This window comes from Monopterus albus, unplaced genomic scaffold, assembly GCF_001952655.1.
Source record: "Monopterus albus unplaced genomic scaffold, M_albus_1.0 scaffold58.1, whole genome shotgun sequence".
Taxonomy (NCBI): Eukaryota; Metazoa; Chordata; class Actinopteri; order Synbranchiformes; family Synbranchidae; genus Monopterus; species Monopterus albus.
This window is the reverse complement of record NW_018127938.1, coordinates 1,094,511-1,112,195: the sequence shown is the minus strand read 5'-3', so window position 1 is coordinate 1,112,195 and position 17,685 is coordinate 1,094,511. Positions and strand designations below refer to the sequence as shown.

General features: G+C 40.7%; 1 protein-coding gene across 7 annotated transcripts in view; it reads right to left on the bottom strand.

The window, feature by feature from the left end:
- Positions 1-1,827: 1,827 nt before the first annotated feature.
- The window catches only part of lrp8 (low density lipoprotein receptor-related protein 8, apolipoprotein e receptor), a 145,164-nt gene continuing 129,306 nt past the window's right edge, over positions 1,828-17,685 (bottom strand). The window contains exons 16-19 of one of the 7 annotated variants that reach the window (XM_020602736.1): positions 15,300-15,662; positions 12,222-12,290; positions 9,513-9,702; positions 1,828-7,605 (exon numbers count right to left, since the gene is read on the bottom strand). In XM_020602736.1, coding sequence (XP_020458392.1) covers positions 7,557-7,605; positions 9,513-9,702; positions 12,222-12,290; positions 15,300-15,662 — 671 coding nt within the window. In that variant the 3' untranslated portion in view covers positions 1,828-7,556. Of the gene's footprint in view, positions 9,703-12,221; positions 12,291-14,976; positions 15,180-15,299; positions 15,663-16,841; positions 17,095-17,685 lie in introns of those variants that run through there. The other 6 variants (XM_020602737.1, XM_020602735.1, XM_020602740.1 and 3 more) reach the window with 6 other exon arrangements.

The following is a 17,685-nucleotide window of genomic DNA, read 5'->3' as shown; positions in this document are numbered from 1 at the left end:
GAACCAAGGCAGCCATTTGCGGCACTAACTCACACCAATGGCTCTAACCATCGGGGGCAACTTGAGGGTTCAGTGTCTTGCCCAAGGACACTTTGACGTGTGGACTGTAGGCACTGTGATTCGATTGGGTGACAACCGCTCGACCCACTGAACCACAGCTGCCCCCACAGACAAAGATGCATCCACGTTCAGGTGGATGGATATGAAACTCGAGCCAATCCCAGCTGACACTGGGTGAGAGGCGTGGGTACACACTGGACAGGTCTTTATTTAGCTACAGAAAGTTTAACAGGTGTTTTCCTTCAGGAAGGACTGAATGCCTGTCAGTCAGTCAGCAGACACATTACATTAAAGAAGCTAGAGTGGAAATCTTTTTTCTTAAATATATATTTAGCTGTAAAAATGATTTCAGCACACTGCTTTCCTTGGGAAAGGTCCAACACCTAACAGGATTTTCCAAGTCAGACTTTTCAAGGAAATCGATCAACCTGAACACTGAGTTCACAGAGAGGTCTCTAGTGTTTGGAGAGTCTTCTGGCTGATGTCGAAGGTCTGTCTGCTCTTATGTTTAGGTTGATTCCCCTGAGAAATTTGAAGCATCTGTCCTTGACTCTGCATAACATGAATTTCAGCCTGAAGGTGGCAGTATACTGAAATACTGAGATATATTAGTAATAAATAAAAGGAAAGAAATAAATACTGTATGGGAGTTATGATGCAGTTTTCCCTTCCTTGTTATGTTTCAACTTCAGGGAAGACTTCTGAGTGATAACTCTGTTCTGCAACATCTCAGATACAATGTGAAACATTCAGCATCAAGGAGGAATTTTCAAAGGTTTCAAATGCTGCTCTGTAAATTCTGCTTTCCAACACTCACACAAGTATGAAATTAAGAGAAAAAGAATACAAATCTTTCCATTGATCACAGATCTAAAGGAGTGGTTCAGTGTACTTTTTCTACAAAATACAAAGGATAACCCAGTAACAGAATCCGCTTGATCCGCAGCAGCAGGAGTCCTTCGGTTATGATGAATCCTCAGTGACACCCTTGAGCTGTCTTGACTTCTGTAATGACCGGGAAGATGACAGTGCAGGGCACCAGCAGGGCTGAATCCTCAGTGAAGAGCGACAGCAACCCTGGAACAATGGGCAGACCAAAAGAGCTTCCATATCCTCAGCCAGCTCTTGACGCCGGCTCATCCATCAGTGCTTCAGTGGACTGTCACTTCTCACATCTCTCCAAGGATCAAGGCTCCTGTTACTTTTTTATTTGCTTACACTGTCAGCCCATTATACCCACTCACTTCCAGTTCTGTTTCTTCTATCTTTTATGGTAACTTACCTCTGCCTCTGGAGAGCTGAGTAACACAGACCAAGATGAAACACATCAGCAAAGAAAAACAACAAATGTTTGGAAGGTTTGTTGGGGACACACATGCAGTACGCCAAAGTCACCTACAGTACGTGTCTGCAGGAAATCATTTCCAATGACCAGTACAAAATATGCTATACTATCTTAAAGCTCAGACAGCTTCTAAGTGAGCTATTCTTTGACTATATCAAATACAAAATGAGTGTGAGTGAATCAGGAGCCCTGAAATGGGATATTTACAGTCCAAATTGAGAGCTGATGAAATGCGGTATACACAAGTGGGATTTTAAGGTACTTATACTTGGATACTGAAGTATAAATTCACTATCCGTCGTGCATTACTCATGTGGACATAAAACTACTTTAAAGTCCATATTTCCTTGGTAAATAAACAAATTCAAACAACAAGACAGCTTCAAAACACACAGGATAAGGTATCAACACCAAAGTTTGGACAGTTTTTAGAAATTTAATATATCAATATATAGAGATATTTATCAACAGCTTGATTTCATAGAAACGTGAGTGAGACCATTTTGGCATACAGTACAGATAATGGATGTAAGTACAGAAGTTGCTAAGTTTTTAACTCCCCCCTCCCCTTCCCTCACCAACCGCCAGTTACGCCTCCTTGCCCTCCAACAGACACATAGCACAGAGAAACAGAAAGAATAAAAGTATACAGGAGCACAAAACAAGGCACCAATAAATTAAAATAACCCCTCAAAGGGAAAAAAAACAACAGAATTAAATACAGTATGAACACTAAGAAACTACAATAGTGTTAAAAAGCAAAGCAAAAAAAATAAAAAAAAAAATAAAAAAAATAAAGGAAAAAAAAAACACTTTGGCAGATTATTAATTTTTAGTTACAATCAAGTAGTAAAGAAATCCAGTGCTCTTGCGTTCAAATAAATTCTTATATAGTCTACACTCGTTTTTACCCCGGAGGTTTATGTACATCATTTTTACAGTTACATTTAAAACATTATCAAAAGGTTTTTGCTGTATGAAAACTTATTTACAAGTCATGATTCAAAACCACTGGACTTCATCATCAACCCCCACCCCCATTATTTGTTCCCCTCCTAAGAACGTTATCTCTTTACACAGTGCAGAAGGCTTCTTGAAAAGTTTTGTGCAACAAACAGCATAAAAAAATGACTGTTGTGTGACTGTGGAATGGACTGGGCCCAAATGGTTTTTGAAATTTTCTTGCGGGCAATGACTCATCGGCAACATTTTCAAAAAACGTGGGTAGACAGTTTAGCAAAAAAACAAAAAACAAAAAATACAACAAACAAAACAAAAAACTGAAAGCAGTAGTTTGTATGTTTGCAGTAATTTTCTCCTACCTTAATCGCTGCTGAAGTAAAATCAGTGACAACTGTTTTTTCAAAAAGTTCCCCTGTATATCATCATCATCCTAACCCAAATAAAGGATTCACACAAACAGACTTTCCCATTACTACCTTCTCCCCCAGCCTTCATTTTACATGGGTAGAAACAGCAACATTGCACTTCAAGTAATCAAACATCAAGTAGATCAAAACTGGGAATGGATTAGAAAGGAGGAAGAAAGAGCAACAACTACTTTACAACTCACTTACACAGTTAACAGTCCAAAAACCACATGGTAATAAGAGGAACCAGCTTATGAAGGAAAGTCACTGGGTCAACAAGAGTTAAATGCCAGCCAAGTAGAGTGAATGGAAGTCCAAAACTGGAGCCAAAGCTGGGGAATGCTTCTCCTGGCTGAGTGAGCTTGTTCAATGGCCCGCTGGTTCACAACCAGAAGGGGTGTGTCCTTGTAAATTCTGGGGTTCGAGCGTATTTTCTCCAGTGTTTTTCCCCATTTTTTACAGTGCGCGTGTGTCTGTCTACCCAAAAACCAATAGCCCTTGCCAAAGGAAAGATGTCGATGGTTGAGATGAAGATGGGAGGGCAAGACAATGAGTGCACACTGAGAAAGCAATGCTCAGCAGTATAGCAACCACAGAAGCACTTGAAGCCTCACGCCTGGCATTAATTCACAAACAGTGCATGAAGCTGTGCATCGTAGGAGAGATGTGTGTGATGTTAGAAAGCAGTCAGTGCATCCTGATTAAAGCAGCATGTTAGATTCTCTGCTCAGAAAAGACTGGGATTAGAACAGTGCACAGAAGGAAGAAAGGACGAGCAACAGGACAGTTAAAACTATGGAGCACAAATCAGGAACACTATAATTACATTCACTGCTTGTTACATTAGATTATAGGTTATCAGGACTAAGTATTTGCTTTGATCAACTAATAATAAGTTAATGGGTCTAAATGTTTCGTAACATCATCTCCATGTAAGTTACATACAAGTTTCTGATGCATACATTTTCAGGTAAGTTAGAACTCAGCTGGTGCAAATGGATTTACTGTAGATCTTTAGTGTTTAAGCACATCTTAAATTCAGCATAAATGTACCTGAAAATCAATTCAAGACACAGTGTATTATAAGCTAAATTTACCACACTTTCTACGTTCCCGTTTGAGTAACTTGTGCAAGATACCGTTTCACATTGAACATTTCTCCAAAGCAGCAGCTAGTGGGTTAACACTGAAGGCTTCAACTAAGTTAACAGACAAAACACTAGCCTGGAGAAAGAATCTCAAATGCCTGTACAACATAGTACCTGTATTACAATAACCGAATAACCTCCACTGACCTTTTCAGAATAAGAGAGTGCTCGGATCTTTACTGTGTGGCTGTAGCCTGTTCTTAATGGGGCTGACTGATAAGAAGACTATGCTGATGGAGTGTACTAGCACAAATACTACAGTACCTACTATATCATGAATGACAAAAGGCCCTTTCTAGAGTTTTTAAGCGTCCTTCAGTGAATATGGCTGCTTTCAAGGTGGCCACAAAGTGCACCTGTCAATCTGTCCTTAGACTGTAACGGTAATAAATTTTCTACAATACCACGCTCAGTCACCTCAATAAATAAGCAATTTATTCTCCCAGCTCCAAACCCTCAGTATGGAACTCTGCTAGGTCTGAAGGAAACACTGCCATAAAGGAAAGGTGTGAGATGCAGAGCTGACTCAATGCACACTTCAAACCAGCATTGGGTTTGCGATTTCTTTAATCCTAAAATCGCAACTATACAACAAAAGACTCATGACATCTTTCATCATTATCTTCCACTTTCCTTCAGGTTCAGTATGAAAAAATCTGAAATTGTGAACATTAATGATAATTACCGCAGTCATCACACCGCCTGCTGATATTAAAAAGTGACCACATTTAACTCCAACATGCAGCTGGGCTTATTCAAACTGTTTTATACAGTACATGGCAATTCTACAACCTGCCTAAAAACCAAACACCGCAGGAGCTCGCCAAACCGGTCCAGTCCTGCTGAGTTGAGCCAGTCTTCCACACCTTGTAATGCATTTGATTTTGCTTCATCTATACAAGGTTACTACGGCAGGAGATGGACTCCCGCTTGTGCTCAATCCTGCTTCATTAGCTACACGCAGGGGAGTGCAGTGCTGATGAGGACTTCAATCTACCTGTCTAGGATGCCACTTGTCACATACAGTACAGAAAATCGCCCACTGCGCATCACGTGCAACTGAGAGGAAAGAGTTGCATCCTTCTGAGGGAGGTGAGGGGAGTGGGTATCAAAATACAACAACACAATATCAGCAGAAATCCAGCTAAATAAATGATCCACCATTCATCTTCTGAATACAAGCCTGCTTGCATATGGGCTAGTCTAAATCCTGGCAGTGATTTACTGCCTACTTTGTCTGTTTTCGTCCCTGGTGGATACCCAAACACCTACACTGTTAAAACCTCTCCAACAAACTTCGAGAACTGTGAAAACAGCAATCAAATGTATGCACTTGCTGTCTGTGTAGCTGGATAAATAGAAATGCTGAGTCTGTACTGAGTATGTTGGAAGACTTCAATGTTTGCATTATATACTTTTTTTGCTTGCAATTCAGGCATATATCAGGTTCTTGAATAGACTGAGGATGTGACAAACAAAAGGACTTCTTAGCCCAGCTCAGCCAAAATGAAACATTGTTTGAATTTGTCACTAAGAATGGAAGACAAGTGTTATACCATATGTATATAGCCAATGTAAAACTGCTTTATACCTTATTTACTGTATTACATGTATGCATGCTTGACAGTCAAAAAGCCCTTAATTGAAGCTAAATGACATCCTCAGTCAAAGAGCTATTAATTTGCCATAACAGCTATCATGTTATTCTGCCATAACACATTATGAGCAATTATTGCAATATTCACTGTGCATAAATTCCATTTGATTCAGTGGGCTGGAAGCATGTCTGTGGCGAGCCAATGGAAGATCAACTGTTTACGCTGGTTTACACATTTCCTCTCTATCCAGCTATCAAATCAAATCAGCACTCGGCTCACTCAGCCTCCGTGTATTACTCGTGTTCATGCAAAACAATGCTGCTCACAATCACACTGAACAGTCGGTGACAGCAGAAAATGATTCCATCTAAATGTGGGCATTTGTTCGGCACCGTCTCCTCCAGAAAACACACAGCTCTGTTGTTAAAAAGGGGTGGAAAGATGGAGCAGTTGTCAGGCTCTGAATCACTAAAACCAGCGCCGCATAGCCGCTGAGACACGGAGTGATGTTTAGAAGTGCTCAAGTTCAAACGCTAACGTCTGTGTTTAGCATTTAAGCTCTGATGTCAATTCAATGGGAAAGTGATATTTTGAGAGACAATAACCATAAAAGTGACGTAGTGTTAAAGACTATGAGCCGAAGATACAGTAGACAGATAAAACTCACACTTCAACTCATACAATTCAGACTATTGATAATATTTGTCAGTAGCTCAAAACAATATATACAGTATGTTTCTGTCATCTCTTTTCATTTCCTCCTACTCTGCATCCTAGCACTTTTTGATTCAACATTGGTATATGTTTTAAAACAGAATCTTCATTTTGGATAGTAATACTCAAAAATAAAACTGGTGTTGCTGTGCAGAATCTCTGATACCCTGGATGACCTTACTTTATCGTTCATTGTCTTATATATCAACAGGATTCCAATACAGGATCTGCAACTATGAATTTAAATGGATCCAAATACCGAACAAAAAAAAAAAAATACATTGAGTCTTTTGAATTACTAAAATAATAATTAAAAGGAAAGATGTTTTGTGTGCATCTTAGGGTTGGAATTCACAGACCTTAGTACCTCATATGTCAAAAGAAAGGAAGGACCTAAATTACTCTCTGCTGTCTGGAAGTCATTTTTACCTGCATAAAACTGATGGTAGCAGACACAAACATAAACAAAAATTAGAAACAAATGCATGAATCCTAACACAAACTGCATCTTATCAAACAATCCCAAGTTCAAATGCATACACCTGATGCCTGGAGCGAGGATTACCCATAATCCTTGGCCTCTTCTGCCCTGCTGCTATTTGCCTCTGGCAGCAACCCCATAATATTTTCTGTCCCCTGTCCCCTTGGCTATATTTAGCTTTGCCTCCCTACATACTGTATGTCAAGGAGCAAATCTGAGGTCCTGGGTGTGACAAAAAGATATTCACCCTTTTAAAAAAATCTGTCACATCAAATCAAGGTGTAAGGGGCATTATAAATAAAAGTACTGTATATCCTTGCAAACCTGCTTTTAGTACTATACACTGAGAGGGGCTGGTTACATATTTACAACAGCAAACACAAACAAATAAATACTCAGAATATGAGGAATTAAAAAGAATGCATGCTGGCTTTTTCCTTGTGTACGGTGGCCACATAGCCTTGTATTTACAATGTATAGTGGAACGAGGTTAGTTTGGGGGAAGAAAAAAAAAAAATCATCGAGCACCTTTTAACACACCACTACTGCTAACAAGTGGCAGAGAGAAGAGAGGAGTGGAACAGAGGATACTGGCAACTAGCACGTAGCAAGTAGTATAGTAGCTAGTAGTGGTAGTAATGTTACTCCATTAGAGAAAGAAGGAAAGGAAGAGGGGTTTTACAAGAAGTACATGTCATCCCTGCTCCTTAAAAGGGGCAAAATGAAGACTCCTCTTTCTCCTCTGCGTTGTACTGGCCTCACTGTAGTGGTGTCGAGGCTGTGGTGAGAGGAGGGGCCAGAATGGGATTTTGTTTTTTAGCGGGGGTGGGGGTAATGCTGCTACCCCACCTCAGGGAAAGCCATCATCCTCTGCACTGAGTGCCACGCGCTGCAAACAGCAGATAAAAAAAAAACTGTTACCACAGTAGGCTGATGAAGGGGAGACAGAGAGAAGTGAGAGAGAAAACAGAGCAGCAGAAGAACTGAGGAGAAACAAAGAACCCAGATGGAACCCCAGAAATGGCAGGTCCACACATTTCCATTCTTTCCTTTCCTTTTTGCAGTCCTCACTTCTCCCTCCCTTCTCTGACCATCCTCTTCTCCTCTTTCCATTTTCCCTTCCTTGTTCATTCCCTCCTTCTTTGACTGTTTTTATGCGAGGAATGCAGGATGCCTGCCTACAGCTGCAAATGTCTGGCCCACATAATGCCAGCCTAATTTCTATCTGCATTGCTACAAAGGGAAAGGAAAGGAAAGAAGAGGACAGGAGAGGAAGAAAAGGAGTAAAAACATAAAAAGACATTAAAAGAGATTTATGCAGAAGTAAACAATAACATGCTGAGACAAGAGAGAGAACATAGTATCCTCTCTACAGCCCTTCACTGCTTGTTACTTTGACCTTGAATCTTAATGTAACACAGTTGTGCACCTGTTTTGTGTGCGTATATGAGTATGTGTTTCTAGCTTGTCATCATGCCAATGATACCCAGAATTCTTTGCCTCTTTTCTCTCCAGAGCAACACAAAGAAATCTGTGTTACCATGCCAACCGATCAAAGCATTATGGGCTCCCATCCCCCCAATAATCCTTTTTGGCTGCCCTTCCCTGCCTACTCTCTGACACCTAAAACAACAAATATATTCAATAAGTGTCCTGATGACACACTTCCTCTACATTTAAGTGTATATGAGTGTAAATCACAGCTGGCATAGTCCGGACAGTATCTAGAAAATGCCGCTTTGTGCTCAATAAATGATTTTCCATCTACATCATCACCATCTACATCGATGGGCAAGTAAGATGGTACTGATACAGAGATTCATGGTGAGCGATAAATCCAATTTTCAACTGTCCTTGGTTCCAATTTGTGCTTGCTTTTTATCTTTCACATCTTATTTACACTGTAAATGGAAAAAAAAAATCATATAGGGAGGGCAATGTCATAATGTTACTATCCACTCTAAAAATCCAGTTTATTGGCAGAGTGATCTGGTCCTGTGCTCTGCTGTCCTTTCACTCACCTCTCTGTGGTGACTATAAAGCTACTGTAGTCGTCTTTCTCCTCAGAGGCATTTGTAAACTAAAATAACCTTTGTTCAACTAATAAACAAATGCCACTGCATGCACCTCTCTGTTGTATAAACCATACTGCATCAAGAAGACTGTAATTGTTTAAGCTTCAGTGCCCCTCTAATATCTGGAGGACCCTTTGTTATCATTTTCAGCAAAAAAAATAAGAACGAAACATAAAAATTCCTTTTTGACAAGCATGCTTTCTAGTGGCACATATGTATTTTCTGTTGTCTACTGATCATGTTGAAAAGAATGAAAAAGCATTTATGTGTCTATATGTAGTGTTGTCTGGAAACAGGGCGTATTAAAAAAAAGATACGTCTCCCAACCTAACACAATGTACTAATAAATGGGATGGCAGGTTGGTGAAAAGGATGTGGTTTTGATAAATGAATGTACTGTATGATTATGATCAATGAAGGTGAACGAAGTGAACATGGCGTACCAGTCAAAGGTGTGTGTGTGATTGGTGATTACCGCAAATATGATGTATGAGTGTGTGGGTGTGTGCATATGCAAGCCTGTTCTCTCTTTCTACCAGGCCTACGTGTCCAAAACCCAGTGCATCTTCCCAAATAACGCAAACTCCTTCCTTTACTCGGCAGCTTTTCTCATTTGCTGCTGGAGAGCATCGGTGCCCCTGAGTACCAGTGAGAGTTGCTGTCTGTGATGCCACCCCCTAGAGGGAGCGCTATGAATGGCTGACTGTGGCTGGCCCACAACGCTGGGTAGACGTGACCAATGGACTCGCTGTGTCGACCGATGTGGATCTCATCGTCGTCGTCCTCTGTAGTTTTGCGGTAAACAGGGTTGTCGAAATTCATGCTCTTTGTGTTCTTGCGCCGCCAGTTGCGCCAAACCAGGTATCCACCGGTGCAGAGAATTCCAATGACCACTGTGGCAAGGATAGGGACTGCATGTGTTTAACACACACACAACAACAACAACACACGGTGGGAGCGTTAACACAGCCCAGGGGACACAGAGCAGCGCTTTATGCACTCACACACACAAACCCACTTTGCACAGTTTCCTTAATGTACTGAGGGCTCATTATTTTCTGTTATTTTTCAAAAGATATAATCTGTACACCTGGATGTTTGTAGGCGAATGAAAACCCAGGGTATAAGAGGTGGAGTCCCTCTCACAAATTTACTAAAGAACCAGTAACTTCAGTAGCACAAAATGACTTAAAGAAGTGATGTTTGGCAGCACAAAATATAGTGTTTGTCCTAGACTGTCCCCATGGTTTTTATTAAGAAAATAGTGACAAATTTATGATGTTTTCTTTTACATGACTGCGATTCCAAATTTTTGGATAAAATGGGAGAATAAAAAGATTCAATTTTTAGTGCAAGCATTTGGTTTAAATGATGTTTTTTTTTACCTAAACACTTGTACCTAAACTGTATTGATGAATATTTTTGCAGCAGAAAACTAGTTTTTGATCCTTGGTGACATAAAATTTTCCTGAAGATTAATTTTCTAGTGTTTGATGGGCATTAAAAAAAAAACAAAATCATTTTTCAGGATTAAACTTCAACCTTTAGGTAGAAAGAGTTTAGCAACTTTGCAAGCAGAAAATGTCTTCAAGTGGTAGTGGCTGTTGTTTAGGACATAAGAGTAAATGATGAGCTGGGTCAGGGTGGTTAACCACCTAAGTTAAACAGCTTCTTGTGATGCCTGTCACCTTATAAAACTTGGTTATTTTTTAACTAAACATTTAAAAAACTGAAATAATGAGCCTTCATACTGTGTACAAACATTCTATAACATTCATTCATGGTCTCAATCCTACAGAATGATCAAAACACACACAAACAGGAATGCGCATGCACAATTTGCAACAAAGAATGCCTGCATGTACTGCCACACACTTACACACACTGACTTTTCTACAAAATCTGGTAGCATTCTGGTCATGAAGGAAGTGATTAGGGTTTTGGGGTGCTCTGAATAAAAGACCAGCAAGGCTGCTTAACTGTCTTCTGCATATTTTCCTTGTGCTGCTTTTATAATTCACACTTGCCTGGGTTAAAAAAAACAAATTTGCAGATGAGCTAACCTGCTTTTGGATAGGGTTATGAGCGGAAAATAGACAGGAGAAGAAGAGGAGAGAAGGAGACAGAAAGAGGGATTGGATGATTTAAGATAAGCTCTGTCTCTTTCGTCTAATTACCCTAGCAGCATGACTGCCATAGCTTCCCTGGAGGACCTTGTGGAGTTGTGGGTGGGCAAGGTGCTAAGCAGAGAGTTAGGATGCATAAATCCAACCCTTGTGGACTTTCAACAATAATCAATGTTTCAAAGCTGCCAAAAATTCAGAGTAGTGGGATTTATGGTAGCATGAACAGCTGATGGACATAATAGGGAATGGGGTGGTAAGAGTTAATAGTCCCAGGGGTTGTTTTAATGAGCTGATCTCTCAATTGTTAAGAAAAGAGAAAAAGGCTTTACAATGTTTTAGAACTCCCTTAACTGATCAAATTATTCAGCATTAGGGATGAAGGAGATCTCACTCAGTGACATACTCTGCTGCTACTAAAAGGTCATTTGCACATTCAGCCAATTTCTCTGTTAGACTGGGCATGAAAGTATTAACTATTTTTCAAATAATTTGATTTCTATTCAGAGTCAACAGAATAGATTAACTTTACTAAGCTGGTTTTATTGTCAGAACTCGCATTATTTTTCTGCGCCTACTCTTTATTAGTATGGTAGAATATAGAGGCTTAATAGAATTTTCGCCCACCTTAAACTGGCAATGTTATTTCCCAGGTCAGATGTTTGCACTGCTCCAAATCAAACAGATAATTTTGTCTCTTCAACCCCCTATTCCATTTAAAGAGTAATGCCAGCAACTATAAAACCTACTCTCAGTCCACTAGGTCACAAAAATAGATCAGAGCACTTGATTGACCGCAGTGTGAACATACTGTGTGATCAGAGTGGGATCATGAGTTTAATGCTGTAGCAGCTGGTCAAATGTGATGACAAAATATGAAATGAACTTTCCAGATGCTCCAGTATCACTAATAATGACATAACTGCGCATTACAAAGGCCTGGCCTCCCGGTAAAGCCAGGAGGCTGCTGTCAACTAATAGCACAGATCACTACTCGTCCTCAGTTCATAAACTATTATTTTGTGCTGGAACATTACCGCTGAGATTGACACATGGCTTACAGGTTCTAAAGCCACAAATTGTTACTATTAAATCTAAAACAATACTCATTTTAATCAGTCTGGAGGGAGTGAAAACACTAAATCCAGTCACGCACATGCAGGTACACACACACAAACACACGCAGCCAGACACCACAATACCCCATCCATACACAACATGCAGCACAAGCAGATATGGAGAAGCAAGGAGGGAGAAGCAAGCAGGCAGAAAGCAGAGAACACAGCGAGAAAGTCGGGAGTACTCACCGATGGGAATGACTATCCCCAGAACAGCTACTGTGATGTTGTTACCTATGAGGTAGTGATCACTTGCAGCTGAGACAAACAGAAAAAATAAAATAAAACTAAGAAAAGTTTTGTTCAAACACACCCTCCCCACAGGCTTTGCAAAAGAAAGTAAGACGTTTGCTGCAGCAGAGCAGCATCATGGTGAAACATCTTATTTGCATAATACTGCATAATACTGTAAAGAGGCAGAGAATCCATCTGATTTCACTTTGGACTGCAGACCACAGTGTGTAAATGGAATCCTAGCATATCTCATTGCACATAGATGTACTGAGATGCTTTTTAATATAAGAGGAGAAAATATAATTTCAACAAGCATGATTTTATACTATACAATTAAAAAAACAACATTGATTTTAGGAAGGAATGCATCATTCACCAGAGGTGTAAAAATGCCAGGAGATTCCAGGTGACCATTAGAGTGAATTTAACCACACATGCCCTTGTGTTATATGTCATTCTTTTTCTACAGCACATCCTCATATTTTGTCACAGTGCACCCAGGACACATTTATACTAGACATGTTTTGGATCCCTATACCCCTTCAACACTCGCCCCATCAGGTCGCTGTGGAGCTTTGACATTAATCCTGCTCCCAAGACTTCCATTAGCAGCGGGCTAGCTATTAGATAAAGGTGAGCTCAGACAGCTATATTGAAGTCTGTGAGGAAGAACAGAAGAGACAGATCATGGCGCTGTTGACTTCAGACTAAGCTGTGAGCTGTCTTAGTCCTGAGTCAGCAGAAGCAAATTTGGCTTTTCTTAAAGTTTAAGTGACACCCAGTGAGCCCCAAGACTCTAGAAGGCAGATTAAGAGAATCATATTAAAGTATGAAAGAAAAAGTCCTGGAAAATGAAGGCAGAGACAGACAGAGACTCAGAGAAAGTGAGGAAAACAAAAAAATATAAAATACAGAAATATAATATATAAAACAGTAAGATGGAATTTTATAGTCTTTTCCAATAATACTGAAGGACTGATGAATTTCTGCCATCAAGCGTGGAAAGTTCTAGTTTGTAGGAGCATACACGCACATGTGCTTTGTGTACCGGCCGTTCTGTATCTTTCAGTGTTTTTCCTCTGAAACTCCTGGTTCTTCCAGCCACAGCACCACCCTTGTAACAGCTGATGCCTGCAAACTTGACAGTGTGCACTGGGTTGAAAACTATAACATGTGGCCCGTGGGTTTGGAGGCTCATCTTGTTCATGCCCCATTTTCTCATCTGCGTTTGCTTCACTCTCATCTGGAGCGCTTGAGGTGTGGTGAGGAGGATGACGACTTCAGAGACTAGAGGAAACATGTTCTTGCTTCTCAGAAATAAAACCCAAGCCCCTGATGTGATGAGACTGGAGCAGCCATTCTCTTTAATCCCCAGAAAATCACTTTCTCTTCTGCCATTTTTCCATCCCATCTTTTCTTATCCTGGTAAATGCTGTTTTCCCTCCCAGCCGTGTCATTTTTCACTTCCCATTTTCCCCGTTAAAGTGCTGGACTGTCATGTTTCTTTTGCTCTTTGTTCATTCTTGTTCCTCTATGGCCTCTTTATTGTCTCTCACCAAATTTATATAAATGCAATGTTGTAAAATCTGAGTTCAAAACACAGTAAAGTACTCTCACACTAGCCAACCACTTTTTTTTTACTTCCATCTGCTTCTTATTTTCCATCTTATTCTCTGCTGAGCAGTATACTATCCCATTCAAATATTAATTTAAATATTAAAGCTTACTCTAGTGTAACTACATGAATCAGTCAGCTTGTTGACATTGTTTACTGCTAATTTAAAAAAATGCAAACATGAATATTTTTTTCCTTTCAATAAAAGAACTCATCCTTAGTCTAGTAAAATTCACTTATAGGAGGGGACTTTTGTTGCCTTTCTGCAGTTATACTGAACAAATGACTGGAGGACAAATAGCTGCCTTGGCAGTTTGACAGTTGCAGCTTCCTTATGTTAATGTTTTCTATGTAGCAAAGGATAAAACATTTCAACTTGAAAGCCAAAAGCACTGCTACAAAAATCAGCACAGTGGTTTATCAGTTTTGCTTTGTGGTACTATTATGGATTTGTCTCCACTTCCAAATATAATATAAGTCTTAGCATGGCTTTGTAAAGCACTATTTCTGCTGTTAAACTCTGCTGTCACTATTTGTCTGGGCAACAAACTGTAAAGTGGTATTTTTCTGACATGCCAGTAAAGCTTGACTGACTGGTGCGAGAAGGAAAAACGCTGCCAGTTTTAGAGAGTGAGCGTGAAAGAGAGGAGGAGAGAGACAGACAGAGGCAGAGGGAGAGAAAGACAAAGAGAGCGAGAGAGGCTGTCAGAGCGTGAGGATGAGTGATGAGAGGCGGAGGGCGAGAACGAAGGGGAGTGTCGTTTGTTAGCGCTGACAGCTCTGTTACATGGTGCTCACGAGGGACCGACAGCAAGCAGACCGAAAGATACTGTAGTGAGTGTGTGTGTGTGTGTGTGTGTGTGTGTGCGTGCGCAAGAGAGAAACGTAAAGAAAGAGCACACCTCTGTTTAAATAACAACCCTAGAGCAAACCTTGGCTGAATAACAACACTAGAAATAAAGAGAAAATGTAGACGACCAGAAAGGAAATGGAAAAACAGACTGGTGGTGTCACAAGAAATTCTGAGAGATAATATCCGCTTACATAAAAGCAGTAGAAGAAGATAGGTCCTCCTATTTCTCCAACATCACTAGCTTTTCAAAACCATCAAAACTAACCCTCCTCCTAGTCTAGAGGCCTCTCTGTTGATCTGTGAAAATGTCCATGCTTCTTCGTTATTCTTGGACTGCCACGAGTGCGCTGGCATTAGAGACGTTGCCTTCTTTTCAGTCTCAGAGTTTTTTCAGTGATGTCTCCTCTACAGTGCTCTCCAAGTTGTGGTTTTCAGCTCCCTGCTGCTTTAATGGCAAATGATAGATGTAATGGTAATGGAGCATTACACACATAGAAGAACACATACACTGCCTTCGCACAAGCTCACATGCCTAGTCACCAGCCCTGCTCACCACAATCCTTACCTCTGTGTGAGAGGTTGCTGTTGCTCTCTCTTTGAATGCTGTTGGGGGCTGCTGGGCCTAACAGAGGTGTGTGTGTGGATGTCGAGGTCTGAGTCGTGCTACTGAAACTCGTCGCCTCTGTACTTGTGGCAGCGGGGATCCGAGGCTGCTCCGTAGAGGTGCTCCTGGGTGTCTGAGGAGGGGCCTGCATCGTCAGGCGTCTGGTTGTGGGCCTGAGTTTGTCAGCAGCAGAGGAGGAGGTGGTGGTGCTTGTGGGGGTGGTGGCAGGGAGGGCTGTGGTGGTACTAACAGCTGTGCTAGTTGTAGTGCTTGTTGTTGTGGTGGTGGTGTCTGGAGCAGCTGTTGTGGTTGTTCTGGGTCGAACTACACAGGACAAAAATCATTACCGCTTGACATTTTACTTGAAGACACACACGACCGACAAGCATGTCACAACAATGCAGGTTTTCACCGTGTGTAGTGAGTCTGCTGTGTGTCAACATACAGTATAGCATGGAACAAGAAATGAAAAAAGATTATGCTACAACATGCTCCCAACTCTCGAGTTTTAAATACAACAGGGCAATAAAATATTTATCTGGCTATTGTCTGATATCAGTATAAAAATTATATTATTATAAATGTGTGGAAAATTACACATACTGTAAGGAAGATGAACCGCAATTAACTGTGTTAAAGGGCTCTCAAATAGGATGGTATGCACTGCGCTTCTGCAGGGGTGCAGCACGACGGAGGAGAGTGCACAAGCGCAAATTGTGCATATGTTGGGCACCAGTTGCTAGGCAACCAAAAAGCTTTCCAGGAGGTGGTTAGCCAATATAAAATTTTTGGAGCAGCAGCCTCGAACGTACGATGTATCTATCTATCTATCTACATGTCAGCGAAAAGCTCTGGCTTTAGGTGTATTGATGAGGAGGAGGAGGCAAGCTGCAGCAAAGAAGAAGAGAGTATGGGTTTGACATAATCAGCTTCTCGTCCATTTTCTTTGCGGTCTGTCAGGTTCTCTGCAACTGGACGTGTCGAGGTGTCATCACAGAGAGCTACACCCAAGTTTAAACTTTTCTAACTTCAGCGCAGCGCACAGGGACGGCGCTTCCGCAACATGACATGTGAAAACCCGTTTATCCTGTGACGCACAACAGTGTATGTTAAATTCTACAACTTCAGAATCTAATTGTGCTATGCTTGGAACAGCACAAAATGTTATGATTCTACCATTATGTGACCACAGTGTAAGTCAATAAAAGATAACAACCCACCCTCCTTGTTATAGTTATTATGTTGAAGTATGACTCAGTATAGAATCTCTGGCTGGCCTCAGCAGCACAGTCTCACATCAGCACCATTTTTAAAAAAAAACAAACATCTTTTTTTCACCTCCTAATTTGTCTCTAATCACTTTTCTATATTACATATAACACATATGTGCAGGTCACCACTGACATACATTTATGTTATCAGATGACAAAATAAATATAAACAAGTAACTTGACTGAGGATTTCCAAATACTTATCTTCACAATTTTATGGTTGCTGCAGAATTAATAAAGCTTTCCTCCAAAACACTCAGACATAATAAGGTAGAGAGCAAGAGCATCATAATGTACAGCCATTTTATAAGAGCAGAAAGATTTGTGCTGCATTAAGAAGTCCAAAAGTTGTGAGTGCAAATGCTCTCCCACTCTGTTCACACTGAGTAGGTTACTGCTGCCATCTTTTCTCAGAGGGATGCTATGAATGGGGGGCTACATACATCATCATCTCTCTCCTGTCTCTCAGCTCCCTTTTTCCTCACCTGTGGAAATATACAGTAAGCCATAAAACAGAGCCGCTCTATTAACACTAACAATGTAACAAATGTGGCGAGTGTGCAGAGGCTAGGGACGGGCTGAGCGGGGAAATAAGGCCAGTGAAATACTGGGGTAGGCTTGGGTTCACAGGAAAGCTGGGAGAACCCCGACCTATTGCCCACGAGATCGTTACTGTAAGCACAGGTATCTTATTTTCTGAAGGAGTAGGCTGTTGAATCCACAAACAATACAGAAGGATTTATTGTTTTGGGTGATACTGGTGAATACTGGATTTGGATAAAGCTGCTATAGTCAGCAGCCTGCTTTGTTATGATATGATATGATCAGTGGGTAAGAATTTGTTGTGTGGAAGAGCAGACTAGAATTCCCCTAGTTACACTACATTTCTTATATTCATGCAGATTTTATTTGATATATTTAGCATTTGCTGTATATATTCTACTAACAAATTCACGTTATATTCTTGGGTGTTAATCTTTAGGGCTGGGGGGTGACTCACATGTTGGAACACCAGTATGGTGGGAAACACACTAGAAAACTGAAATGCTTCCCATAGCCAGCCATGCATACATATA